This window comes from Cyclopterus lumpus, chromosome 20 (genome assembly GCF_009769545.1).
Source record: "Cyclopterus lumpus isolate fCycLum1 chromosome 20, fCycLum1.pri, whole genome shotgun sequence".
In the NCBI taxonomy this organism is placed as follows: domain Eukaryota; kingdom Metazoa; phylum Chordata; class Actinopteri; order Perciformes; family Cyclopteridae; genus Cyclopterus; species Cyclopterus lumpus.
In genome coordinates this window covers 13,678,552-13,702,980 of record NC_046985.1, presented here as the reverse complement: position 1 = coordinate 13,702,980, position 24,429 = coordinate 13,678,552, and the positions used below count along the sequence as shown (strand labels likewise).

General features: G+C 42.8%; 1 protein-coding gene across 3 annotated transcripts in view; it reads right to left on the bottom strand.

The window, feature by feature from the left end:
- The window catches only part of LOC117749377 (guanine nucleotide exchange factor VAV3), an 81,172-nt gene that overhangs the window by 52,737 nt on the left and 4,006 nt on the right, over positions 1–24,429 (bottom strand). For all 3 annotated transcript variants that reach the window (XM_034559837.1, XM_034559836.1, XM_034559838.1), the window contains exon 2: positions 15,598–15,714. In XM_034559837.1, coding sequence (XP_034415728.1) covers positions 15,598–15,714 — 117 coding nt within the window. The remainder of the gene's footprint in view (positions 1–15,597; positions 15,715–24,429) is intronic.

The window sequence follows — 24,429 nt, the reverse complement described above, 5'->3', positions numbered from 1 at the left end:
GTTTCATCACGTTGACATGACGATCTCGTTCCCTCGCCGCTGCAACACTTTCCAGCCGTTAACCGAGGATGAAATGAGGCAACCGTGGGGGGGGGGGGGGGGTAGTCTCCCAGGAGGGTGTTTCAGTTCGAAGATATAAGCTCTGCTTTTAAGAGTCCCTCAAACAACCAATGTAGTGAAGTTATCAGGATGCTGTTTAAAAGCAGCACGTTTCAGCTCCTTGTAGACTCATTTGGGGAGCCAAGACATGAAAGACTCGCCAAAAGCCGCTACCAAGTGTAAGAGCGAGTTTGAGTGGGTTGTCTGCGTTGTAAACGATGTCCTAAGGCGTCAGTGAAAATCCATATGGACATTCCTCAGGATTCTTTTATTTTTCTTTCTTCCCGGAAGCCTTTGATGCTGCTGTCAGTCATGGACCCCTACACTTCAGGTTTATTGGGCCCTGCCTCGCCCCATGGGACCTTAGGATTGACATGAGGGGACAACTAAATGCTGAAATCAGTTCTGGGGATTTACTCCTCTACGGCATGGCATCAGCAGGAGGACATAAAGAAGCTATGGCCAAATTATATATTTAGTCAATCTAGGTAGGCGTTGAGTATGTTGTTGGTTGAACCTCCGTCTACTCAAAGGTGTCGTTAGGCTCGTTCCAGATGAACCGAGGCTCGCCTGGAAAGTAGACGAGAACAGGGGGCGTCGACAAAAAAAAAGCCTGCTTTAAAGAATACACAAGAAGTCAAAGAAACAGTTACTTCCCGTTAGACCCGATCTGTTTACAGGTCTTGTTCAGATTTATTCATATTTTTTGTGTTTATGAATACATTTTTGTGTAGAATAGTGAGTGTATCTGCATTGTGTGCTGTATTTTTGTTCTTTTTATGGTCTGCCTGTGAAACACTTTGCCGCTCGATTTGATACGGGTTGTATAAATAAGCTTTAGATTATTATGAGGCACAAATCTAACCAGCATGCATTGTGCGATGATCGGCGGACATCGATTCTGCGCAGAACGAGCCCAATATGAATAGGTAACCAGTGTGATGTGCTGGTTGGACAGTATTGTCAGTGCAATGCTCAAATAAGGGCCAAAATGTATTAAAATATTATTTTTTTAAATACTTTGTGAGATGTAGCAAGAAAATTCCACAAAGGGTTGAGTTATAAGCATTATATCTTTGGGAAAAATGTATCTTATTGAAATTTAACTGGCAGCAGCATTCCAAAGTCATCGATTAATTGACTAATTGTTTCCCATTGCAACAAATTGTATCGTTTCCTAACTGTACTAAATGGTTGAGTCTGTTCCTTTTCTTTTTTCTTAAAACAATTTTGAAAAACAGCTGCATGATAATGATAGCGGCACTATATTAAACATCGCTCCCACTGAAAAAGCCTGAAAATACATTTCGGAGGCAGAATAATGTAGTTTTTCAGTGAATGCACCTCCACTTTTAAACGATAGCCGTATGACGTTCTGTTCTAATTATATGTCAAACGCAATACATTGAAAGTGGGTTTTTTCTTTTTCTTTCCTGCAGCAGAAAGTATCGGAAAGAAAAGTTTTTTTTTTTTTTTACTGCAGCCATCTAATCAGGAAGTGATTAACACCTGGGACACCAGGTGAATGCAATTAACTCGTTAGGAGGAAAGACAAGCCAGGAGGTCTGAACAGTGAGAAGTCCTGAGTGGTAACTGCACTTAGCCGGGAAGAAGAAATCCCACTAAATAAACCCCTGTCTGTTAGGCTTGCTGGCTAAATTAATGAGGAAAAGCTTCACTGATATATTTAGATAAGCCCTATACAGGTAGCGCCACCATTTATGATCCCCGGCAGCTCAAGCGCCGGCGTTTCCCGGCCAACAGACGGCACTTACGGCATCTCAGGCTCGGCTGTGATTTATAACCCACGCCGGCTTTAGGTAAACAAAGGCTGAAGCGGGGTTATCCATCTTGTTGCACCTCGCACCACTATTCATCATGGTAGTTTACATGTCAGCCATTTTATTGCTCTCCTCCGTCGATGCTGGATCATAGTGTTGACCAGAGTCATAACAGGCAAACACTCAAAAGAGACGGTGCCATAAATCCAAATCTCCATGGGGGAAAAAAAAAAAGTCAACATGAAGTAATCTGTGTTATTGGCTCCAGACATTAAAAGCCTGGAAAGTGAATTGAGAAGTCCAATATTATTCTAATCCTTTGAATCATGGCTGTCTTATGAATTTGAGGTCAACTTTCTTCTTTATTGGCTTTTCATTTTTCTTTTTTCTTATCTGGTTTAGCGTATTAAAGATGCAGTCGGCAGGATTAATAATATTAATAATGTAAACAGCCACTCCTCTGACCACTGGATCAAAAATCAGGGCTGCAACAGCGATATGAGCGTCCACTCGCTATATTCTGATGTAACTTGTAGTGAGTGTGGGAAATCTTCTTGATGTATAAAACGTGACACATCAAAAAACGAGTGATGAGAACTCGGAACTGGCTACCAAACAATGGCTTACACAGACAGACAGACACAGACACACACACACACACACACACACACACACAGACAGACACAGACACACACACAGACAGACACAAACACAGACACACACACAGACAGACACAGACACACACACAGACAGACACAGACACAGACACACACACACACACAGACAGACACAGACACACACACACAGACACACACACACACACAGACAGACACAAACACAGACACACACACACACACACACAGAGAGAGAGCTCCTGCCGCTAATAGCCAGCATGTCACATCTATATGGCATAACAGGGTTAGCGTCACTTTGCATAGCCTGAGGAGTTCCCGTTCTAATCATGAACAATTTAAATATGCACTGTTTCAGTCTCTCTGTGCACAGGCCTCACATTAGTCATGCGGTTGCGTGCAGTCTCGTCGTGGTGCTTCTCTGTGACTTTTCGCTTCAATAATGTAATGTGTGTCTCAAATACGGCACTTTGGAAGCCTTTTACATCCATTAAATACAGCTTAGAGTAACATGAGACAGAAGCATGGAATAGCGGTTGTTTTACCAGTGGGGGAACTTTTTTTTTAACTATATGGTGGAGTTCATGGTTTCTTTATGATCTTTATGACTCCTTGCTTTAAATCACATGGAAATTAACACGGAAGGAAGCATTAATCTCACCGTTTCATCAATGTCAAAAAAGTCAACGTCAGCTTTATTGTCATTTCTTCCATGTGTAAACATAACATAAAATATCTGAGAAACAAAATTTCAGATCTTTGTATGTTTACACATGGAAGAAATGACAATAAAGCTGACTTTGACTTTTGACTCATTCCAAAGATGTAATTTTTCATTTGGTTTATGATTTTTAAAACGCATTGTGTGTGTGTGCGTGTGTGTGTGTGTGTGTGTGTGTGAAAACATTTTTAGGGGATATCTTACGTTCAAATCAATCAACAGATTAGTATGCGCATTCCATTGTCATTTACATTCATGTGCAGAAGCACAGAAAACACCACGAGATAAACCTAATGTTCGATATTACCCTTCAGGCCAGATGGAGATCTAACATTGACGAACACTTCCCTGAAGCCATGAGCTGTAATGGATAATGCGTATTATCTGCCACTGAAGATTGTGTCTTAAGAGGGACATTAGAAGTCATTTCACGAGGCTCGTGCACAGGCTGTATCCAAGAAGTGGTTGAGTCACCGTGATGCACCCGTTGGTTTGTGGACTGATGTTTTGAAACCATCACCCTCTTGCTGGAGCTAATTACAACCGACATTTCTAGGCGACCAAAATGGTTCCAATTAAATTGAATGAACTGAAAACACAGTGTGAAAGGGTCAACAGTTAAAATATAAGATTCTTCCACACTTTTCACGACATCCTGTGTCTGTTCATATAAATAAAAAACAAACTCTGGCCTGTTAATAATGTTTCTAAATAAAAATCTGCAGTGTCCGTTCAGTCAGTACACCTCCACCGTATATTATCGTGTCCAAATGCGGTTAAAATGAGGCTTAACTTATAATTGATGTCAAACTTTCCAGTAGGTCTCATTATAGTTGCTGTCGTTAAATATACAGTGGCCTTTGCAGATTCCTTCTTATTAACTCAACTGATAAATGCTGCAGCGCTGTGATCCTCGTCCGTGTGTTTCTCGTGTATTTCTGTATTAATTACGAGGCTTCCTTTCGCCATATTCATATACATATTTCATCTACTGCCTGAATCCAAACTTTTGTCTCCCAACAGCCCATGTGAATCCAGCAAAACGGCATCCTTTTTGGATATTATATAACACACAGCAGTTGGTTAGATGTGAGGTGGGATCAGATTTTCTGAGCAGAGTGCGGAGGCTAGAGATTAGCTTTTAGAAATGCCCCCACTTTGAATGACAGCGCATCCATCCACCCACTCCACCTCCACCTCTGGGAAGCAATACAGAGAAGAAAAGACCCCCCCCAACCTCCCTCATTGTGTGAGCCTTGAGCATCTGGAAAAAGCATCGTTGACATACATACGGTCGTCTGCACGATCTTAACGTTACAGAGAAACCTCTCTGCGAGATCAGAAGAACATAAATGGTTCTGTGAATTCGCATTCGTTGCTGTTAGCTCAGCTACTTTGGAGAGATGACAGATGCTGCCTCCGGCACCTCATGAAAGATTTAGAAAAAAAAGAAGTTTTTAAAGATGTGTCAGACAGGGATTGCACTTGTTGGAGAGAGAAAAAGAAAATACATTTAGATGAAGCCGGCAGGTGCCCAAAGGGAGACTTTGCATTGCCGCAGGGAGAAAGTGGACCGAAGAGAGAGAAATAAACATGCAAGTCTAAACATCTCAGCTCATGGTTGCCCATCTGGAAGACACCGCTGACTGTAGGCAATTCATGTTCTGACTCTAAATGCACCTCGTACATTCATCAGTAAGCAGGATCAAAGTGTTACAGCTCGTCTCTGAGAGACTTTGAACTCCACAGTGATGTTTGTCTGCTGTGTTTTTGAAGTCCAATACTTAAAAAGTAAAAACATCCGATATTGGGCTGAAGAACTCTGCAATTAGGAGAACTTGACAGACATTTCTGGAGGCTGTTACCTTTTGGATGGCAGAGCCCCTGAGCCGTGATCGTGTACCAGGTATCATGGATCTACAGATATATCTCCAGATCCACAAATGTATTACGTTTATTAAGTTATATACACACACTGTACTGTAAAATCTTTGTAGTTACCCACTAACTTGTAAAAAAATAAAAACATTTAAAAATAAAGAAAATGTCACGCGAGGTGACACGATTTATTCCAATAGAGTCTTCATAAAGGAATTGTTATAAATACACTTACTGCCAAAATCCTGTGGCGGATAAACCTCATAATAACGCTTTTGGTGTGAACGCCGCATAACTCCCAAAGTGTCTTTTTTATTTTACTTTTGATTTGAATCGTTTATATTTACTTTTATGAGACCCTTTTCTATTGGAATAAATCATGTGTTTTGTTGGCTGTTCGGCCACCTAATGTTGTTATATGTACACAAGATTTCCCATCATCCAGATTGAAGCTGCAGGCAACACATATTTAGTTGATATTCCGAGGCCTTTTCGAGCCTCCATGTTTTCTTCTTGTCAAGGTGGAAAAGCCTCCAAAATACCATTTGGACCATTAGAAGACAATGAAAATAACAGTGACAATAAACCTGTGCTATATATTGATACATATTTCAGTGGAATCCAATTTGTTGTTACATTTGAAAGGGTTCAGCTTTAGGTCAAGGCGTAGATAAATATTGTGTCAGTAATAAAAGGTACGTCATTTTATTACATTGGTGTGTTTCTTCTGACAACCGCATCATATCTGTCAATAACAGGTCGACTAAACCATCCGACATTTTTAATAAATGGCTTGCAATATGAATCTGTATGATTGAGTCACGGTGAGATGTAGGTCTATGGTTCCAGGTATTGAAGCTCGAGGGGGGGGCTGTCAGAAAGTAGGACAGCGAGGGGAGGAGGGTGATTTGTAGACCTGCACTTCAGTCTTTTGTAGTCTTTGATCCTGACTACGGTGGCTTAGCTTCACATGCTCTCTGGCTGGCTCAGACTCAGCAGTGGCCTATAAATACCTGGCATGTCTGTAACAAGGTAACCTCAATACCCAGCAAGGCTTTAAGATGCAAAGCCTCACACTAAGGTCCCTGCAAGCAGAATTACTGATCACCTGCACTATCGGCTACGAGTGCTGTCAATCAATAATAATAGCAGGATATCGTCAACATGTATCGCATCTCAAATGAGAGTTATAGCAACATGGAATCTCTATTGTAACAAATGGTGAAGAATTACAATGGAACTAAAGTTTTAGATTTTGTGCTGCAGTCCTGTTCATTTTTCTCAATTGTTTACAGTGGAAAAAGACTTAAAAATGTAATTGACATTTTTAACATGAGGAGCCTTTTCCTTTTGAATCTTTTCACTGTCTGACTACCTGCAGTGTTTATGTGTTACACACTCAATGGGAGGCTCCCTTTGAACTGGTATGGGGCAAGGATGTACACGCTCTCTCTCACACACAAACACACAGTAAACCACAAAAGTGGCGAGCATAAATTGCGTTCATCTAGTTTTCCGGAGCGCCCTTTGCTTCTTTCTCTCTGGGTGTTTCTAAAAGTCAAGAATGTGTCCATGCTTCCTCCTTGCACACTTTATTTCTAACAAGTCAGTATATTGATTTTGCTTTCCTCAAAACAATAGACAACAAATGTTGGACAATTACTAATGTATTCATGTACAAAACTTGACTAGACTTTACCTACACTTAATTCAAAACTACAGAAACTACGTAAAAGTCATCAAACACATCTTGGTTAGTTTTTCTGACATTTCAACAATCACCACCTCTGGTTTTGTCTAAATAAACCCTTAATTTCACCGGTTACTAATGGTTTTTCCCGACTGGTCTCTCTCTCTCTCTTGCTGGCTTCTTTGTTAGTCCTACTTAGCTCAGTCTGTCGCTGAGCGATGAAAGTCATTTCCAACACCGTGAACAGGAAATGCATTGTGGGTTATTTAGGAGCGCAGAGGATACAAACGTGCATCCTCAGAAGGAGTTAGTGTTCGGTAGATGACGTGTCATCCTGGAAATTCAACCGTTTTAAGGATCCTTCCTTGACTTTGAGAAACACCCTCTATGTTGCACACACACTGTCGTGTTGCCACACACACACACACACACACACACACACATCCACTTCCAGGGGCCCGGTCACAGGAAGAGTGGGTGCTTGATAGAGCTTCTGACAGGACAACACGGAGACAAGCTCAGATAACTAGGGGAAGTTCAATTGTGTTGGTCACACACACACACACACACACACACACACACACACACACACACACACACACACACACACACACACACACACACACTCACACACACACACAAAGACAGACTTGTTACAGAGAAATACAACACAACAGGGGAGGTAGTTTTGATTTTGACAGCCTGAAGAGGAATGGAGGACACTCACACACACACACAGACACTACTCCTTACACATGGTGTTAATGCACCATTACACCTGAAGCTAAATACAGTACATATACACACACACACACACACACACAGAGAGAACCAACTCCAGAGGGGCTATGTGGTGACCGTTTCCTCTTCCTGTTTCCTGCTGCTTACTGAGACTTGAGATGAGTCAGTCCTCGGGGGAGTCACTGCTAGCTCTCACACACTTGCACACACATGCACACAGAAGCACGTAGCCACTCAAAGGCGCAAACCTCTCGTTCCCACATTCTCATTTAAAAGGTCCATGTACCATTTAAAATGTCAGAGAATTCCCTTCAGAAGAACATGTAGACGAAAGGGGGACCCGACTTGTAGCCTCGGTCTCACTCCAGCCGTACTGGTGCCAATACTCCTCCAATTTCTGCTAATTTCCTAGAAACCTTGTTACAGTAGGGAGAGCGTGGCTCCTAATGCTTCTCGTCTTGTCTTCATCTCTTTTCCCAGTCTTGCAGTCACCTATCTGACGTCCTAAAGAGAGGTGCAACAAGATGGTCTGAAAATTGTTCCGTGGGCATTTAGACCACAATATGAAGGATATTCACGTGTGCATGCCGTAACCTCATTGATTAACTTGCCTTTTTTAATTAAGAAAACATGAGAGATGAAATGCTTCACGTATGTATCAGTTCAGCCCAACCTGAAGTCGAAGGGTGATTGTTTTGAACTTTCTTGTGGCGGTAAATAGATGGCTTTGACAGCTGGTTTGTCAAGTCAAGAAGATTCTCAGAAGACTTTGCCCTCGTGGTTATCGTTGTACAATACAATGTAGAGAGGCCTGACAAAGCATCAAACGTGTCTGCATATGTCACAATGTTGGACAGGAATTATCTGTTATATTCATAACCAAACCCACTCGCTCTCCATGATGAGAATCTTTTCTGCCATTGTCGTAGTGTGCCTGTGCCACATATGTGATGGTTGCCACAGCTAAGACACAGACAGATGTCCGCAAACATCAAAGAAGTGTTTTTTTTATCTCTGACACCCTGAAACAATCAAAGAGACAATCCATCTCCCCTGCAGCTGGAAAGCAGGGAGGCACAGAGCTCTCCGGCCGAGCAATCTTCAGCCAGCAAGGGTTGGGTCTGTGTGTGTGTGTGTGTGTGTGTGGTTTTTTTGGGGGGGGGGGGGTTGCACATGTGTGCGTGCATTGCACGCTCAAGTAAAGCCAGTTGATTTGAAATGTGTGATTCCAGTGGAAGATGATGTCATGCAGTCAGTCACTCGGAGTCCATGGATTATACATAGAGTTTTCGGCACAACAGCTAGTTCCACTGGATTGCTGTGGACACAACAATAACTCCAAATGCATTGAGCGGAAGTAAGTAATGCATGGGAGCTTTTTCAGGCACAAACATTGGAAGTCGAGGTACATGCACTGTGAATTTAGAGCACACTATTCGACAGTAATCACACGTTGGATATTTATCTACAGTGCTGACCGAACACGGGCGATCATATGGTTTGTGTTGAATCCCAGTAAGACGTATGCCGGTTTGATTCTGAGCTTTGACACCTATTAAACCTCAGTTTCTTCTTATATTTAAAAAGAAAAATGAAAATGAACGTGAGAGTCTGTTAGCGAGACACAACATACACCCTTGTGCCTTCCTCGCTCCAGCTACACATTTGCAGACGACACCTCTGTATTATTGATCAGAAACAATTACTTCAGCTCCCAGAAATAATCCAGACGGCCAACTTCGTCATAACTGATAATGGTGTGCCGGTGAGCCAGCATGCACATTACAATTGGAATGCAGCCATTGTTAATGTCCGTGCTTACGCCTGCATTTGGCCAAATGACCGTCAGAGAAAGGTCTGTTGGGCAGACATCTGCCAATAAAATCAAACGGATAGTTTTTTGTATTTGTTCATCCAAGCAAACAAACTCGCTGTGCACAGCTGCAGAAGTTTCTACCAGTAGGTTTTTTATTTTGTTTGTGCCCAATACACCACAAACTTGCACAAGTTCACTTTTTCCTGTGTATTTGTGTCTTATTTCGTGCTTTCTCTGAATAGAAAGGCAATCGAAACAGCATTTAGACCATGATGGGAAAGTAAGGCTCTGCACTACAAGCCAGATGAATAGAGCTCCAGTAAGTGGGTTCACAGCTCCTTTTTAAAAAGGTAATTGCAGGTTTAACCGACTGACACTGAGGCTATAACGCTAAACCTCTTACACCACACTAGAAGGATTTCTCTTGTAATGCACTTGAGGATAGCACTGGTCTGGGAGGAACCTCCAAAGGCCAACATGATATTTTTCTTAATAAAAGACAAACATGATCCTAATATATTGACCATCCACTACACTTTTAGTCCTGAAGGCAGCTATCGAAATCCTGTCTCCGAAGCGATTCGTAGACCACTGTTACTGCAGCTCGGCCATGCAAGACTAAGACACACCCCGAGTATCCATTAGCTGGGAGCAGACATATGATATCTGACCACACAGATCTGCTGGAGAGCGCACGGCTGAAGGACAAAGGACGGACAGAGATGATGGAAGGGCTGTTCAGGAGATGCATCAGCCTTACGTGGGTTTCCGTGGTTACATTTATCACAGTCAACTGAGGAGGAAGACACTAATCAATAAACCCTCTCTCTCTGTCTCCCTCTTCCTTTCCATCTTTGCTTTCCCCTCCCCCCTCAGGGCTTCCATTTTCCACCCCCCACCAAAATAATCAGCATCTGCATCCACCTAAAACTGCGAGAGAGCCGGTGGTAGTTTATGGTAATAGAGAAGAGCCCACTGGGACTGAGTTGAAACTGTCTTTGTATGCAAAGGTTAATGGAGAGTCACGCGTGAGGCTTTTAAACACGTCCGCACCTCCGAGTTATGCGCTGAACTTCTGTCAATAACGCGTCCCCTCAAAAGCCTCAACAAAAAATATGAACATGATTAACATCTATTTTATTTGTTAGGGTTGTTCCAATAAGGAGTTTGTCTTGCAGAGCTGTGTGTAGAGGCAAACCTACTTCAAAACAAGTGAAGACTGGGAGGAACATTTCAACCTTCATCTGTGTCTGATTATTGGAACTGCCACACGGTATGTGCAGAAAACGTGGGGTTGAGTTCAATGCAGATGGATGAATAGAGCGCAGCTGCACAAACAAGAGCGTGCCGTATCACTCCCTTATTGCCAGATTATTTACATATTGTACCGCTAAACACATGCAGGTGGTGCATCTACTGGCCCATCTGAAGGAAGTTGCGGTGCGGCAAAATCTGCATAGTCTACCCAGAATGTAACGCAGCCGATGATCTGAGGTTACTCCGCCATGGAGGAGTCCAGCCCACATGAAGCCCTCAGTGCTCATCAATCATCCAGATGTGCACAGTCTGTCTTTAAGATCTTTAGTAGGGTCTTTAATCATAGTTTTTTAAGTACATTTCAGGATCTGATCTTGCATTTAAAACTTTTTTTTTAAAATTACCATAATAGTATGCGATTTCACAGAACAATATGAAATTCTTGAAATGAAAAAGTTCCTCAAGAAATACGCTTATTTGCCTTCTTTCTGAGAGCTGTGTAAGAACACGAGCACATTAGCATGCATCAATTTTGATGCTGTCATGAATGATGATCACCCTCTTGCTGTTTAGAATACGCCATTATGCATACTTGTCTAAGCTTGCTTTATTGTATTAAGTACATTGTGCGTTTATTGGTTGTCACACTGTGACACACTGTTTGAGAGAAGAAGGTCCTGCTTGATGAATGAGATTCAAGTGTTCGGTGGTCAGCGAGCACAACTCCCAATCAGCAAACGACAAGCATAGCTGCAAAGATGATGTGCTACAGTTGCTGGTTTCAGTGTTTCAGTGTGCATTATTTAATAGGTAAGTCCATGACACTCATATTTCCAAGTACTCAGCGACTGTCCGTCATGGGACTGGAAAGCTCCTGTCAGCACTTTGATTCTATTTTTGAAAGGTGCTGATACGAGAAGACCGGAATTAGCAATAAACTAGAAGTGAGACAATTAGTCATTCGCTCTCAGGAATGATGATGGCAGCACGTGTTGTTCGATCATGTCACAACCACAGGATGCATGACGTTTTCACACGAGATCAGAGGGGTGTCTTGGGTTATGTCAGCAGAGCTCTATATTCTATTTACCGTATGTAGACAATGTGTCTTCTAGAGCAAAACTAAGTATGCTAATGGTGAAATCCACTGTTTCGTCTCATATCGTATCGCCACTAAACGCCTCCGCGGAGAAAAAAAAAACCCAACTTGAAACAGCAGAGGGATATTGTAGATCTCAATATCTTCTCTAAATACCACCTCGCTCTCTGCCAGTTGTGTATCAGTGTGTGAGCATGCCCTGTGCAACCAAGTTTGTGTTCTCCCTACAGAGCCCACAACCCTCCATGTGTCTACAAGACAGATGTGCAAACCAGATGTCCCTGCACTGAGGGGAAAAGGCTACAGACAGACCCTGCTGTATTTGTCAGTTTCCGGACCATTGCGTGACCGTGCGGCCTCAGTTCGGCTCTGAGAATACCAACAGGCCGAGAGCCGTTTGTCAGATGTATCGGTGTTATCACACATTCAAGTGCACAATCTCCTTTTTGAGTCTGGTCATGTTTTCTAAGACCTGAGTCTCATCAGGGACTCGTCTTTTACTGCTGGATTCCTTCCCAGCTTTGAAGGTGGAGGAGTCGAGTGGAGAAGAATCTCCTAGCTCCGTGGTTAAGGTTGTCTCATGTGAGTTCAGATCAAAACATACAGAACAATATCGTAAGAGTACAACGGTTGGACCCCGAGAGAGAGAGAGAGAGAGTGATATACAGCATATGTTTCCTCACACAGACTCTATCAAGACTACCACACAAATGGGCAACGTGGATGTTTTATTCAGTAGCCGTCCAGCAGCTTTTTTTTTTTTTTTTTAAACAAACCCCCACAAAAAAAAGGAAAATAAGCTAGAACTGCAGGTGAGTGGCAGCTTCTCCCCTCCCCTCCCCTCCCCTCCCCCCCTCACTCCATTAGCCTCTGCAGAGGCAGCCAAGCGAGGATTACGGAGCCGGCTCGCTGTCTGATTTCAGAGATGTTAAATTCTCTCTGGGCAATGTGGGATTCACTCAAGAGAGTCATCAAAGCGTTGTGCTTGGGCGAACTGAAATCACCGAGGGAAATGAGGAAGAGATCGCCGAAAGGGAAAAGAGTTTATCGTCTCATCTGAAGCTGGTCCGGAGGAGAGCGAGACATTGGACATTGAGCCGATTAGTGTTGCGTTATGATGAGAGCTTTCCAAAGAAGGATCGAGCATTTATTGTTTGGGGTACCAGTAATCACTCTCATCAAGGAGAGTTTGAGTGTAATATTCTTTTTTTTTTTTTTAAAAGGATTTGTTAGATGGAACTTTAACTGAAACAAAGTGCTTAACCAACTGGAGAAAATGTGGAAGCTCAGAATTTAGGAAACAAAACATTTCTTGCAGAGAGTTCGATGATTCTATTCTCATATGTTTGTTAAATAGGAAGGTTCAGCAAGCAGCCTGTTAGCATAGCTTAGCTTAGCATACCGGAAAGTGGTAAATACGCTAGCCTGGCATTGCCTAGACAACATTTAAATACCAGCACCTCAAATGTTCACTAATGAACACATTATAATTAATTGAAAAATATAGTTTGGCAGAAAACTCCCAGAAAACTCTGCAGTTAATAGTAGTTTTTACCCTTAGCTAACCTAGCTGACTGAAGCTATTATGCTACATATGGATTTAACTATTTAGACTATTTAACTCAGATTGATCACACATTGTGTTTTTGTGACTGAATATATATATATATATATATATATATATATATATATATATATATATATATATATATACACATGGGCTTTTCCAGAAGCAGCTTCAGCCTATAAACCCCTGTTTCGTGACTGTTTTTCTTCTTTTTTTAAAAAAAATACTTAAAGGAGCTGAATTTGATAAGAAAAACACATGAATGCAAAAATCACAAGGATGAGCAAATCTACAAACATTTTTTAGGTGGGGGGGTTCAGGAGTGAGAATGAAGATTTTTATTTGAATATCCTGCAGTAATTCACTAAACCACTGTTGGTTCTTCTGTAGATTTCCTCTGAAAATATTTCCCTATAAGGGGAAAGAAAAGAACTTGCCAGCAGTCCAAATGTGTTTTAATTATAGGCGACATAATGAATAGATGACTTAATTTCATCAGCTTCTTAATTCAGCTCGGCACGCCAGAAAAACAGAGCGTTGCAATGGGGATAAAAAAGTGCTGTTGACTATATCCAAAGCCTTTCTCAGTCCCTTTATCTGTTCTTCGAAATATTTTTCAGAAGATCTGCAGCGCTTTGTACAGTAAGTGGCTTTTTTTTCATGCATATTACATTGTTAAGAGGTCACCTGAGGCACAGTCTTAACATATCATTAAGTCAGATCCTTCATTAAAGCTTCTACAAGGAACATTCATTTTGTGTCGAACGCGGTCGCATTTCCAAGCACCAGAGTCCCTTTTTAGAAAAGCTCTCCTCAGAAGATGAGACCTGGGTTTGTCGGAGGTGGGCTGGTCTCTGACGGAGGCCCTTAATGAAGTCGGCACTGAAGGACTTTCTGGTGAACCTGCATGTTTTCATGTTTTCTTGTTGCTGCTCTTGTTTACATATGCAGGTAATAGAGAGGCATCATCATACCCGGGTAAAAGTTCCTCATGGTAACTTGAAGTGAAATATTTTTCAGCCAATAGTAAAAGATTATATTTGGGATGTTTTCCAGATCACAAACACCAACATGATAACGAGTCAGAACACCCAGATGATGCAGAGAGAAGTTGAACGGTTTATTGTAGGAGGACAAGGTGGCCGGTCGACGCATATCCAACAAAAGTTTGCCAACTGTTACCTTTCATAAACGTTTGGCGTGTTTGCCATGAAAAAGGAAGTTCAATAGACGCATATTAATTGTTCGAAAAGTACAATTTATATGTCCGTTGAACATTCATCGTAAAACGAGTTAATTCACGTTAAGTTGTAATACCATGAGGAAACCACTATTTATCTTTTCCATTATAAAACAGAAGTGTTTCACTTCTGATATGATGGATATGACGATGGTTTCAATTTGCATTATTGTGGGGCTGATTTAATGTAAAGAGTGTATTTATTTTCATCTCAGCTGATTTATAATACGAATCACTGATGTTGTTGTAACGGTTGGTGTAACTGGAGTATTTTAACATCCCATGATGTTCTAGAAGCCCACTTCTTCCCAGATTGTATGGCCGTCAGATGTAGGACGGTGACACCCAGTCGATCCATATGTCCCTGTGTTTCTTTCACTGACACACGTGCACAAAACTAGGACACATGACCGTCGTCTCATAAACGCTTAAGATCATGTGCCCTGGCATCTCTCTCTCTCTCTCTCTCTCTCTCTCTCTCTCTCTCTCTCTGATTTCTAAGCAAACCTCCTGTGGACTTCACGAGGGCAGCAGTGGGGCTGTCAAAGAGCCGCAGACAGTTTCACGACACTACAAGCAGAGTCCTATCAAAGTATAGAACCCGAGGCCAGACTTGTAACCGCTCGTAAAGTCTGCGCGCTGAGGCGTATTCACTCTAATGAGGGGAAGCGATTAAACTGCCGGGTCATGTTGCTGACTTCAGCTGTAGCTTGGAGTTGAGGAGTGTGAAGAAAGCTGTGTGTTGATTAGCACCAGCAATGCCAGTAAGAACATCTACTAATGACACTGAAGGCCATTAAAGTTGCTGTTACAGTGAGAGGGGGGGGATGTATGCACCAAAACCTGCACTCTAATTTAAAAACCCAAGATAAAGGAGCTCTCTCTTCCTTTTATGTAAATCATTTTTGACTACGTTCCATATCTTCCACACAAGGACGAGAGTAGGCGTAAAAAGCACATTCGGCTAATTCACGTTTCAGTCTCCGGGGACAGCCGGCACACGCAGTGACGGCGGATTCAGGGCCGTCGTCTCAGCCTCCACCTCGTTCTGTGTCTCAGGGCAAAACCGGCCTTACCTTTCCGAAGTCCCTGACGTCGAACAGGTCAAAGGCCTCGAACAGCTCGCTTTTCTTCATGCCGAATACGTCGCTGCACGCCGCCAGGAACGTCCTGATGTTCTTCAGGCACAGGAACTGTGTCGGGGAGACAAGAGAGGGGGTTCGTCTGTGAGAAATAAACCTGACGTGCACAAAAGATATGACGTGTCATTATCTTTCGTTTTCATTTCCAAAGAAAAACGCCACAGGATGGGCTCACATGCTGCTGTTCCGCCTTCTCTCTCTCTCTCTCTCTCTCTCTATATATATATATATATATATATATATATAGCTTTAACTCTGGCTGTCTAATCAGGGCATGAAGCCGAGGACCAGCGAGACACACTGGAGGACCACGGCTCTGAAACATAGATGAATTGCTGTTTACAGGCGCCATGAGGGCGTCTTGTTTCATTAATATGATGGATTTCCTGGTGAATTAGGACAGTGGATTGGTGCGTAATTAGAAAGAGATCATTCATCATGGAGCATGGAGAGAGATCTTATTGGCTCCTACGATGAAAGTATGATGTAACTGCAGTTTGACGGTGCGGCGCAAACGTCATTTTGATTTCTCACCTCTCTGTTAAGAGATGGCCACACATAATTCACATTAAATCTTCATTTATTTGCCATTTCTGTCCTGCAACGTGTTGTTTATTATCATCTGACACATCTGGGATAACCAAAAGTTTGTTTTTGTTTGGTTTGTTTCATGTCAAACAAACTGGAGATAAATGAGATAGCAAATTGCTCCCCAGGAGGGAGCAAACTGCAAATGTCTAAAAGCTTTCATAATAAATTGACGGAATTCTGTTGTCTGCTGGGGTGAATTGTGTCTCTAAACTCATCATGATGTTATCACAGTTCAATTTCCGTAGAGGGGAACGAGGTTGTTGCCAATAATAAAGTCTCTTCATAGCTCTTCCTCAGCTACTTTTTATTCACTGCAAGCTTAACTACAGAGCTGAGGGGTGCACCTTGACCTGGGAAAATTGAATCAAACGATCAATAAGCAGCTCCTCTAATAAACAAGGTCATTTACTGACTGCGTTTTCTGCCTCGTCTGCATCCTAAATCTAAATCTCGCTAATGATGTTAATGTGGCTTCATCCAGAAACGATTTATCAAAATTAAGCAGCAGTTAGCGCTGAATGCTGCCCAACGACACCAATGAAACTGAGAAAACTGAGGCTGGCGGGGAGGGAAGCCACAGTATTAAGTAAGGGCTTTCTGAGGTGGTTCGCTCTCTTTATGAAGAGTGGCAGGCAGAAGGGAAGGGAAAGGTATCAACATATGGTGGTCGGCCAACGGGCAGTGACTTACGCAAATTAGCCTTCCTTGTAGTGTACACAGGGCGGAACAAGAGAGGGTAAAGGGGGGTTATTTATTTTTTTTGTCACAAATGACCTCACATGTGCATTTTAATACATTCACATTGCACTGAAAACTACATTGTTCATCTTTTGTTGTAAATGTGTTCAATGTTTGTGGGTCAGTGGTGAGCAGGTCCGTCTTTCAATCAGGGGGTTGGTGGTTCAATCCCCGCCCTAGTCGATGTGTCCTTGAGCAAGACACTTAACCCTGAATTGTTCCCTGTAGCTGTGTCTACGGTGTATGAATGTAACATGATTGTAAGTCGCTTTGGATAAAAGTGTCAGCTAAATGTAATGTAATGTAATGTTGCAAATATGCAAATATTTGCAGCAGTTATGACGACCACCTGTCATAACGCGTGTAATGTGGCTTCTTCTTCGTGCAAAGGGACGCGGTTGGAACTGCAACGGAGTAATGTCGGCGTCAATGTTGACGCGTGCAAAGACAAACACACAAGGGCCAGCTGTGTGGTTGTGAGGCCAATGCGTCTGCACCAGTACAAGGGGCTGAGCTTCTGAACTGAACAAAGACGACTGGAAACACTGGATTCCTGGCAGAAAGATAATATTCTTTGAAAAAAAATGCTAAATTATTAAAAAGGTGCGTCAGTTTTATTTGCATGGCAGCACCACAGGAGGAACGTAGCAGCGGTTCAAAATCGACATCCTTCTGTTTTTAGATTGTTTTTCACATTTAGTGTCGTAACTGCATCTATAGCACTCACTGTCTAAACTTATTTGAAATGATCCAGAGATGCATATCCATATTACAACTTCTCCTTTTTTCAATTTCAATTTCTTGGGTAACGGGTGTTTACAGGAAGTGGATTTCATTAGGCCGTTCCTGTTTCTCAAAGAGAGCACAACCTCCTTTCTGTTAGCACGTGGAGTCCATACTCAAAGGCCTGACTGTAACTATGTTTGACAACCGTAACTTAACAACCTTCAATAATTGAGTCAGTGTCATCTTTAAAAAAAACAAATATCTCGGGCTGAAAAGAAGCTGGAAGAAGGACTTCTTCTGTTATTCATGACACACCTTCGCTGTCAGCGATATCAGATTTGTCCGCACGGCGCATGTCCATGCATCAAACATGAAAAATGCCTTTCCACTCCGATTGAATTAGGCTTTACAGATGGCTTCACAAATAGAGAGAAAAGCCCCAGCCAGTGGGCTCCAGATAAGACGCAGCGTAAAGCAGCGAGTGAATAATATTGAATGTTTACACTTGTACACATCACTTTCTTTTATCAGACGAGCACATCTTGTCTGCCTGGAGTCTCTGGAGAGTCCCAAAGGACCTCTGTATATTATCTGAAGGAAGCAGCTTCACATACGAAAGACAGTGTCTCTGCTACGCTGAGCTGGAGACAGTGGAGAGGGAATTGTATTAACAAGAGTGTAGCAGTAACTGTTCAGCTGGCAGCTTTTCTTCTGCATTACTGACTCTCTCTGTGTGTGTGTGTGTGTGTGTGTGTGTGTGTGTGTGTGTGTGTGTGTGTGTGTGTGTGTGTGTGTGTGTGTGTGTGTGTGTGTGTGTGTGTGTGTGTGTGTGTGTGTGTGTGTGTGTGTGTGTGTGTGTGTGTGTGTGTGTGTGTGTGTGTGTGTGTGTAAAAACATTTTTAGGGTTGTCCTTTATTTTATCTGTTTATTAAATAAAATGAATACTTGAATATATTATTGTCAGATAGGATTTTTACAACTAATTAGAATCCTAAAACCGGTTAAAGGTATTAATAAATGTACCAAGTACTGTGAAAGTTCATTAAATCCAAGGCCAATATAACCAACCCTGTCAGTGTAGCTATTTCTGCATTCCAATGAAACCTGCCAATTCCCTCATTGTGTAGAATGAGGACTTAAATATAGATTGTGCTACAACATCTCAACAGGAAGCTCCAAACACAACTGTCGACAGCTTACACACAACCAGTGTGTGGAGGGTTTAAAATCCCACCAGGCCAACCATCTGGAATATAAGGGGGAAAATATTCCTGTAAGACAAGCCATCTCGCTGCCGCGCTTCTGAGATGAGCCAGGTCGTGCTTTGTATCCACAATAAGTATCATATTTCTGCTTGTGTATTCCGTTATAGAAGTCAAAGCTCCATAGCAACAAGCTGGAGCCTTTTTATGGCCCCCGTGCGTATTGTGGAGCTTAATGAAATCCTGCTCTTGTTCTCTCCTCGATGTACGCAATGAAAGACGGCCAGAGTTTGGCCATCTTTCTGCTTAAACCTTGCTGAGCATTAATTAATGGCCAATTCATCAACTCATAATCAAATAGATGAGTCTCATGCCGAGGGAATAAAAGGCCTTTAAAGAGTCACATTCGGTAATTAAAGGCTCTCTCTGTCTGACTCTCATATATGTTTACTGACAGCAGTGTGGGAAAGAAAAGAGGGATATTATTAAGAGGAAAACGGGCCTTATAAGAAAAATATGTCTGCCAGTTTAAAACCCCTGCTGGATTACGTCGCTGAGATATTGTGTCCGGAGCGAATGACATAATGTGCACAGGCCTGGTCTGTAGAGCTCTTTTTGTCAAGTAAGTCATAACCAGTGGGTGACACACATAATCCATCGGGTCACTTCCATGTCATGTTGGAGCTTCTGTCAGCTGTGTAACCAGGAAACGGGAGGTGGGACATGGGCGAAGGTCTGCTGGCGCTGACGAAAGCGCCGCGGCTCTCTCTCAGACTCAGAGGTCGGGGGTCATGGCGGCGGACGGCCCGGCCAGACACCATCTTAATGGATCATTGTAAACGTTACACTGGTCAGCAGCTTTTCAATCCAGAAGAAGAAGAAAAAAACGATGGTAACTTAAGGCATAGCTCCTCCTCTCCGGTTGAGCTGAAATGTGAAATGAGCTGCTGGTTTGGTTAGAATGAAAAACCCACATTATGTGAAAAAAAACAGCATGCAGATGGCCTTTCCACTCACTTTTTCCAGTCACTTTCGTGACTCGGAATATCCCCTGCTAGTTAGCGACAGCCTCTTTTATCACCTCTCTAGCTGCTCACGTTTCCGGAGAGGGGCTGTTCTGTTTTGTTTGGCTTGTTGGACACCTCCCGCTTTAGGTGAGGACAGGACGGGCATGAAAGTCATCTGTGTTTCCAGGAGATAGCTCAGTGCGAGGCTGCTGCTAATCCTTCCATTCAGTACGGCATAAGTAACTGCGGGAGACAAAGCATTGTCCTCAAGAAAATGAGAACATGTGGCTTTTTGAAGACAAAAATGGAAAAGCTGCACTAATAAAACAAAAAGAAATGTTTTAAATTCTTTCAACAATGGACCACTGGGTGATCACATGACTCTATTGTTCCCCTCAGCTCTGCGGAGCGTTTTAGCGTCTTTCAGCTCATTCGCGGCGTTACTGTTTTGTTTTGGTTGCTCTGACAAACGTTAGCGACTAGCTCATCAATGTTGTGGAGCATTTAGGGCATGATCTTTTTTGTCCTTGCAGAGTTGCTGCATAGCCGTATCTTCTGATAAAGGCCACCGTATAAATTACGAGACCATCGTGTGTGGTGTCGCCCAAGCGATTACTGTACACACTAAAACCCAACAGCAATAAACCACTTAACCGTTTCCTCCTTTTTGCTTTGGCAAACAACAAAACTACATCACAGCCATCGTCGGTGTCCTTGATAATGTGTTTAAAATATAGCCAAACATACAATGCAGGTGTTTTACTGGAGAAGACAAACACACACACACACACACACACACACACACACACACACACACACACAGAGACTCAAGATGACGACAATGCCATTGTCGTTGGTAATAATCACTTCACTTCTTTACGTTCTCAAAGTCTTTGGACAGCATTAACATAAATGAAGGTTACTCAAGCTGCGAGGTCAGCTATAGTGTCATTTAAAGTGAGCAATCGCGGAAAGAATTGAAGATGACAGAAAACGGGCCTCCTGATACTTCTGCCTCGCAGCACATGTAGGTTGTGGGAGAGCTTTGATTCCCCCGTCCCCCTCACAGGACCAGATGACAGACAAAGGCATAGAGTTCTTTCACGTCATGACAATAAAGGCAATAAGGTAAAAGCCATCTCCCTTCTCCTGTAACTCCCCCCACAACACCAATGAGTGTCTCAGAGGCCATTTTCCATTAAATCTTGGTTTTAACCCTGCTGACCCCACTTATACACAACACTTACTCCATCCCCCCACTAGATAAGGGAATTGAATTAGAGTTACTGTGTGAGATACAAACCCTCTTGGCTACAGAAACCTTTCCAAATAGTTTTACCTCAACTGTCTGCGATTGGCTCAAAAACAATGTCTTTAAAGATATATATAATGTCACAGGAAGTGTGCACTAAAAAAGATGTACACACTGAATGTACAAACGATGGAGCAAGAAGCCTCCTCCTCTTCCTTCTACTCCCCATGATGTATTCCTCTTGGAAGATTGTGTTAAAGAGGTGTGAATAATGCTCCGTTTGAAAAAGCCTGGTCCACTACTGTGGTCGTGTGTGTGCGTGTGTGTGTGTGTGTGTGTGTGTGTGTGTGTGTGTGTGTGTGTGTGTGTGTGTGTGTGTGTGTGGTTTGACCGCTATGGTTGATACAAAATCAGTGCTGATATTTTAGGATTTAAGCTGCTGAAAGTGAAACGTTGCGGATTCAATTCGTAGATTTTATTGCCAAAAAAGTAGCTTTATCGTAAAACTGTATCCACTGTATTGGTAATTCTAATAGTGTAATGAACTGCACGTGGCCCTATCCTTTTTCCTGTGCTCTGGCATACATGTATGGAGCCACTGCTATTTATATTGCATTCTTTCCCCCTCTGTCTCCATTAGACAAATAAGGACACCCCTATTTCCAATAGACCACAGTCATCCATCACTTCCACCTTGAGTCGCACAAAGCAGGATGCCTGATGCATACAGTGAAGAGCTGCTGAAAGAGACACTGATCTGAGGCAGGTGATACTGGGTCCCCACACGACATGCATGCCTTATAAACAGAAGGCATCGAGGTCCATTCGAGTCTATTTGGGCAGTATAAAAAGGTTTTAGGATGTTTTTAGAGCAGCTTTCTGTAGAGCTGGATCCAGTGCTCTCTCCACCTCGCTGGGCTCCAGGTTTCCACGACAGTGAACCCGACAGTAAAAGGTTGCAGACGCACCGCTGCCGGCTATGACTCAGGTTGTAGGTTGGTATCATCTGGATCCAAACCTACAATCCCTGACTGCTTGCTGACTTCCAGATAGCGTTTTGACATTTCCCACAAGCTCAAAAAGGGCAAAACTGCTATTATCATCTGGCAATACGACCATGGAAACGTTCACAATCACACTATGCTGTGAGGTCTCCTCCGGTGTGTCTAAGCCCCTGCCTTCACTTAAAATGTCACTCGTGATGATGATTGTTTGCCAGTAAAGACAACGGAAAGTCTCAGAGCACTCAACAGTGATTAACTGAACCATCCACGGCAGAATTGAGTAACATAATAAACATTGATCGCAGGTACAATCTCCACAGCTGAATATCTCCTAATAAAATCAGCATATACATTATCCATACTTTAATGTGCACTGGACCATAGCCTTTACCGGTTGGCTGTGGCGCGGGGCTTGTTTCCTTGGCGACGGAATGGAAGGTCAGTTCGCTCTGCGCACGTGTTCGTGCACCAGTGAGGTGCATCGCAATCGAGCCTTTGCAAACGTCTGTCTCGGCGCCCTGTACATGAAGCGGCAAGCGGAAATGCACGTCGCCCCGATGAGCCGACGGATAAAAGCGGCTAGCGTGACCTCCGGGAGGTCGTGGTGCCGGCCTCTTTACGCTCTGACGGGTGCGATCCTTTCTTCGAGGTGAATCAACGAGGGGAGCCAAGCCACAGTAACTCAGTGGTTAGTCATCAAGGGACCCGCATCCGATATGCTCACATAGTGCATACTAATAGCATGCGATGGGAAGAGTGCATGTGCAATATCTAGATGCAAATTCAGTTGGTTAAAGGTATATGAGTATGCGGACGATGTCGCCGAGGGTGGTTAAGTGTGGAGTGCGGTCATGGAAGTCAGACCCATAATCCTTCTCATCCCTATCTTGTTTATGGAGAAACAACCCCAGAAGGGGATATTTCGGTACAATAAAGTCTGACTGCATGCAGAAAGTGCCACAAACCGCAAGTCGCTGTGTGGCACCACATGTTTGTCACCGCCACAAAAAGGAATATTTCAGATATTCATTAGTTTCACTGCGGGAACAAATCACAGTAAAGCAAGGGTTTGGATTAAGGATGGCTGCTTTAGACTGATGTACGCTACTGTTTACACACAGACTGGAGGCCGCAACTACTACTATAAAATAACGTACAGTGCATGTCATCCAAGAGTGTGGGTGTATACGGATTAGAGAGTATGTGTGTTATGAGTCTGTGTTCACGCACGCTGACATACAAACATCCATAAAGTATTAATACCTTCTTTTAATGCCTCACGTGGTTACACCTCACTTATCAATGACCTTTTTCTGCTTCATTGCGGAGTACCTTTTTTAAATTGCAGTTGCCATGACAATCCCACAATGGCTTTTATCATCTCTCTAATTGTTCCACGTTAACACCTAATCGGAACCCTGACTGATACATTTGGGCCATCTTATTCAATGTTTGTACTCAGAATCTCAACCCGAGCCCATATGACTTGCACAGGTGTTATTCTGCAAAAACCAAAGGAAAATCAAGACATCTCTCTCTCTGTCTTTCTCATTCTCCCACGCTCTCTATCTCGCACTAACTTTTTGTCTCTGCGAGTGAAGAGAACGCCTCGGAGCCTTTGAAGCCGGCTGCATGGAGTGTTCTCCTCATTGTTTGACATCACAGAATGTGGGTCTGGGCTTGGCAAAATATACATATGTACCATGTATAATGGATAATATTATTCTCTTTGCTATGCAGCATGTGCGAATGCGATACGCAGCATACCTGTCAAAATAAAAGCAAATCAGCCTGGTGCTATTTATTGAGCAGTCATCACTCCACATGATGACAGTTTTTCATTCATGTGCTTGAAAATATGCTCGAATAAATCCATCATATAAGTATCAGCAGTGGCACGTGTATAAGCTATACCCGACATTACTGTATTTGGTATACCATTAGAATAAACTGATAATGAATTCATAAAAATGTTGATTAAGTCTTAATGGCATCTTGATTCTGAAACCTATCAAACCTACGCAGCCTTTTTCTCTCTGGTCTTTTGGTGCACGGTGTACTTTGTTGCTCTGCGAAACACTTTCTGACGCTTGATGCTCGTTAAAATTAGAAACTGACTCCGGCGCCGTCTTTTCTCTCACTTTCACTTTCCAAAAATGAAGTGAGGTCTTTGATGCCGGCTCAGCGAGGAAGAAAAAGTGTTTTTGTTTTGCCGCGGGAAGAGAGTGGCGGCGCTTCTCCTCATT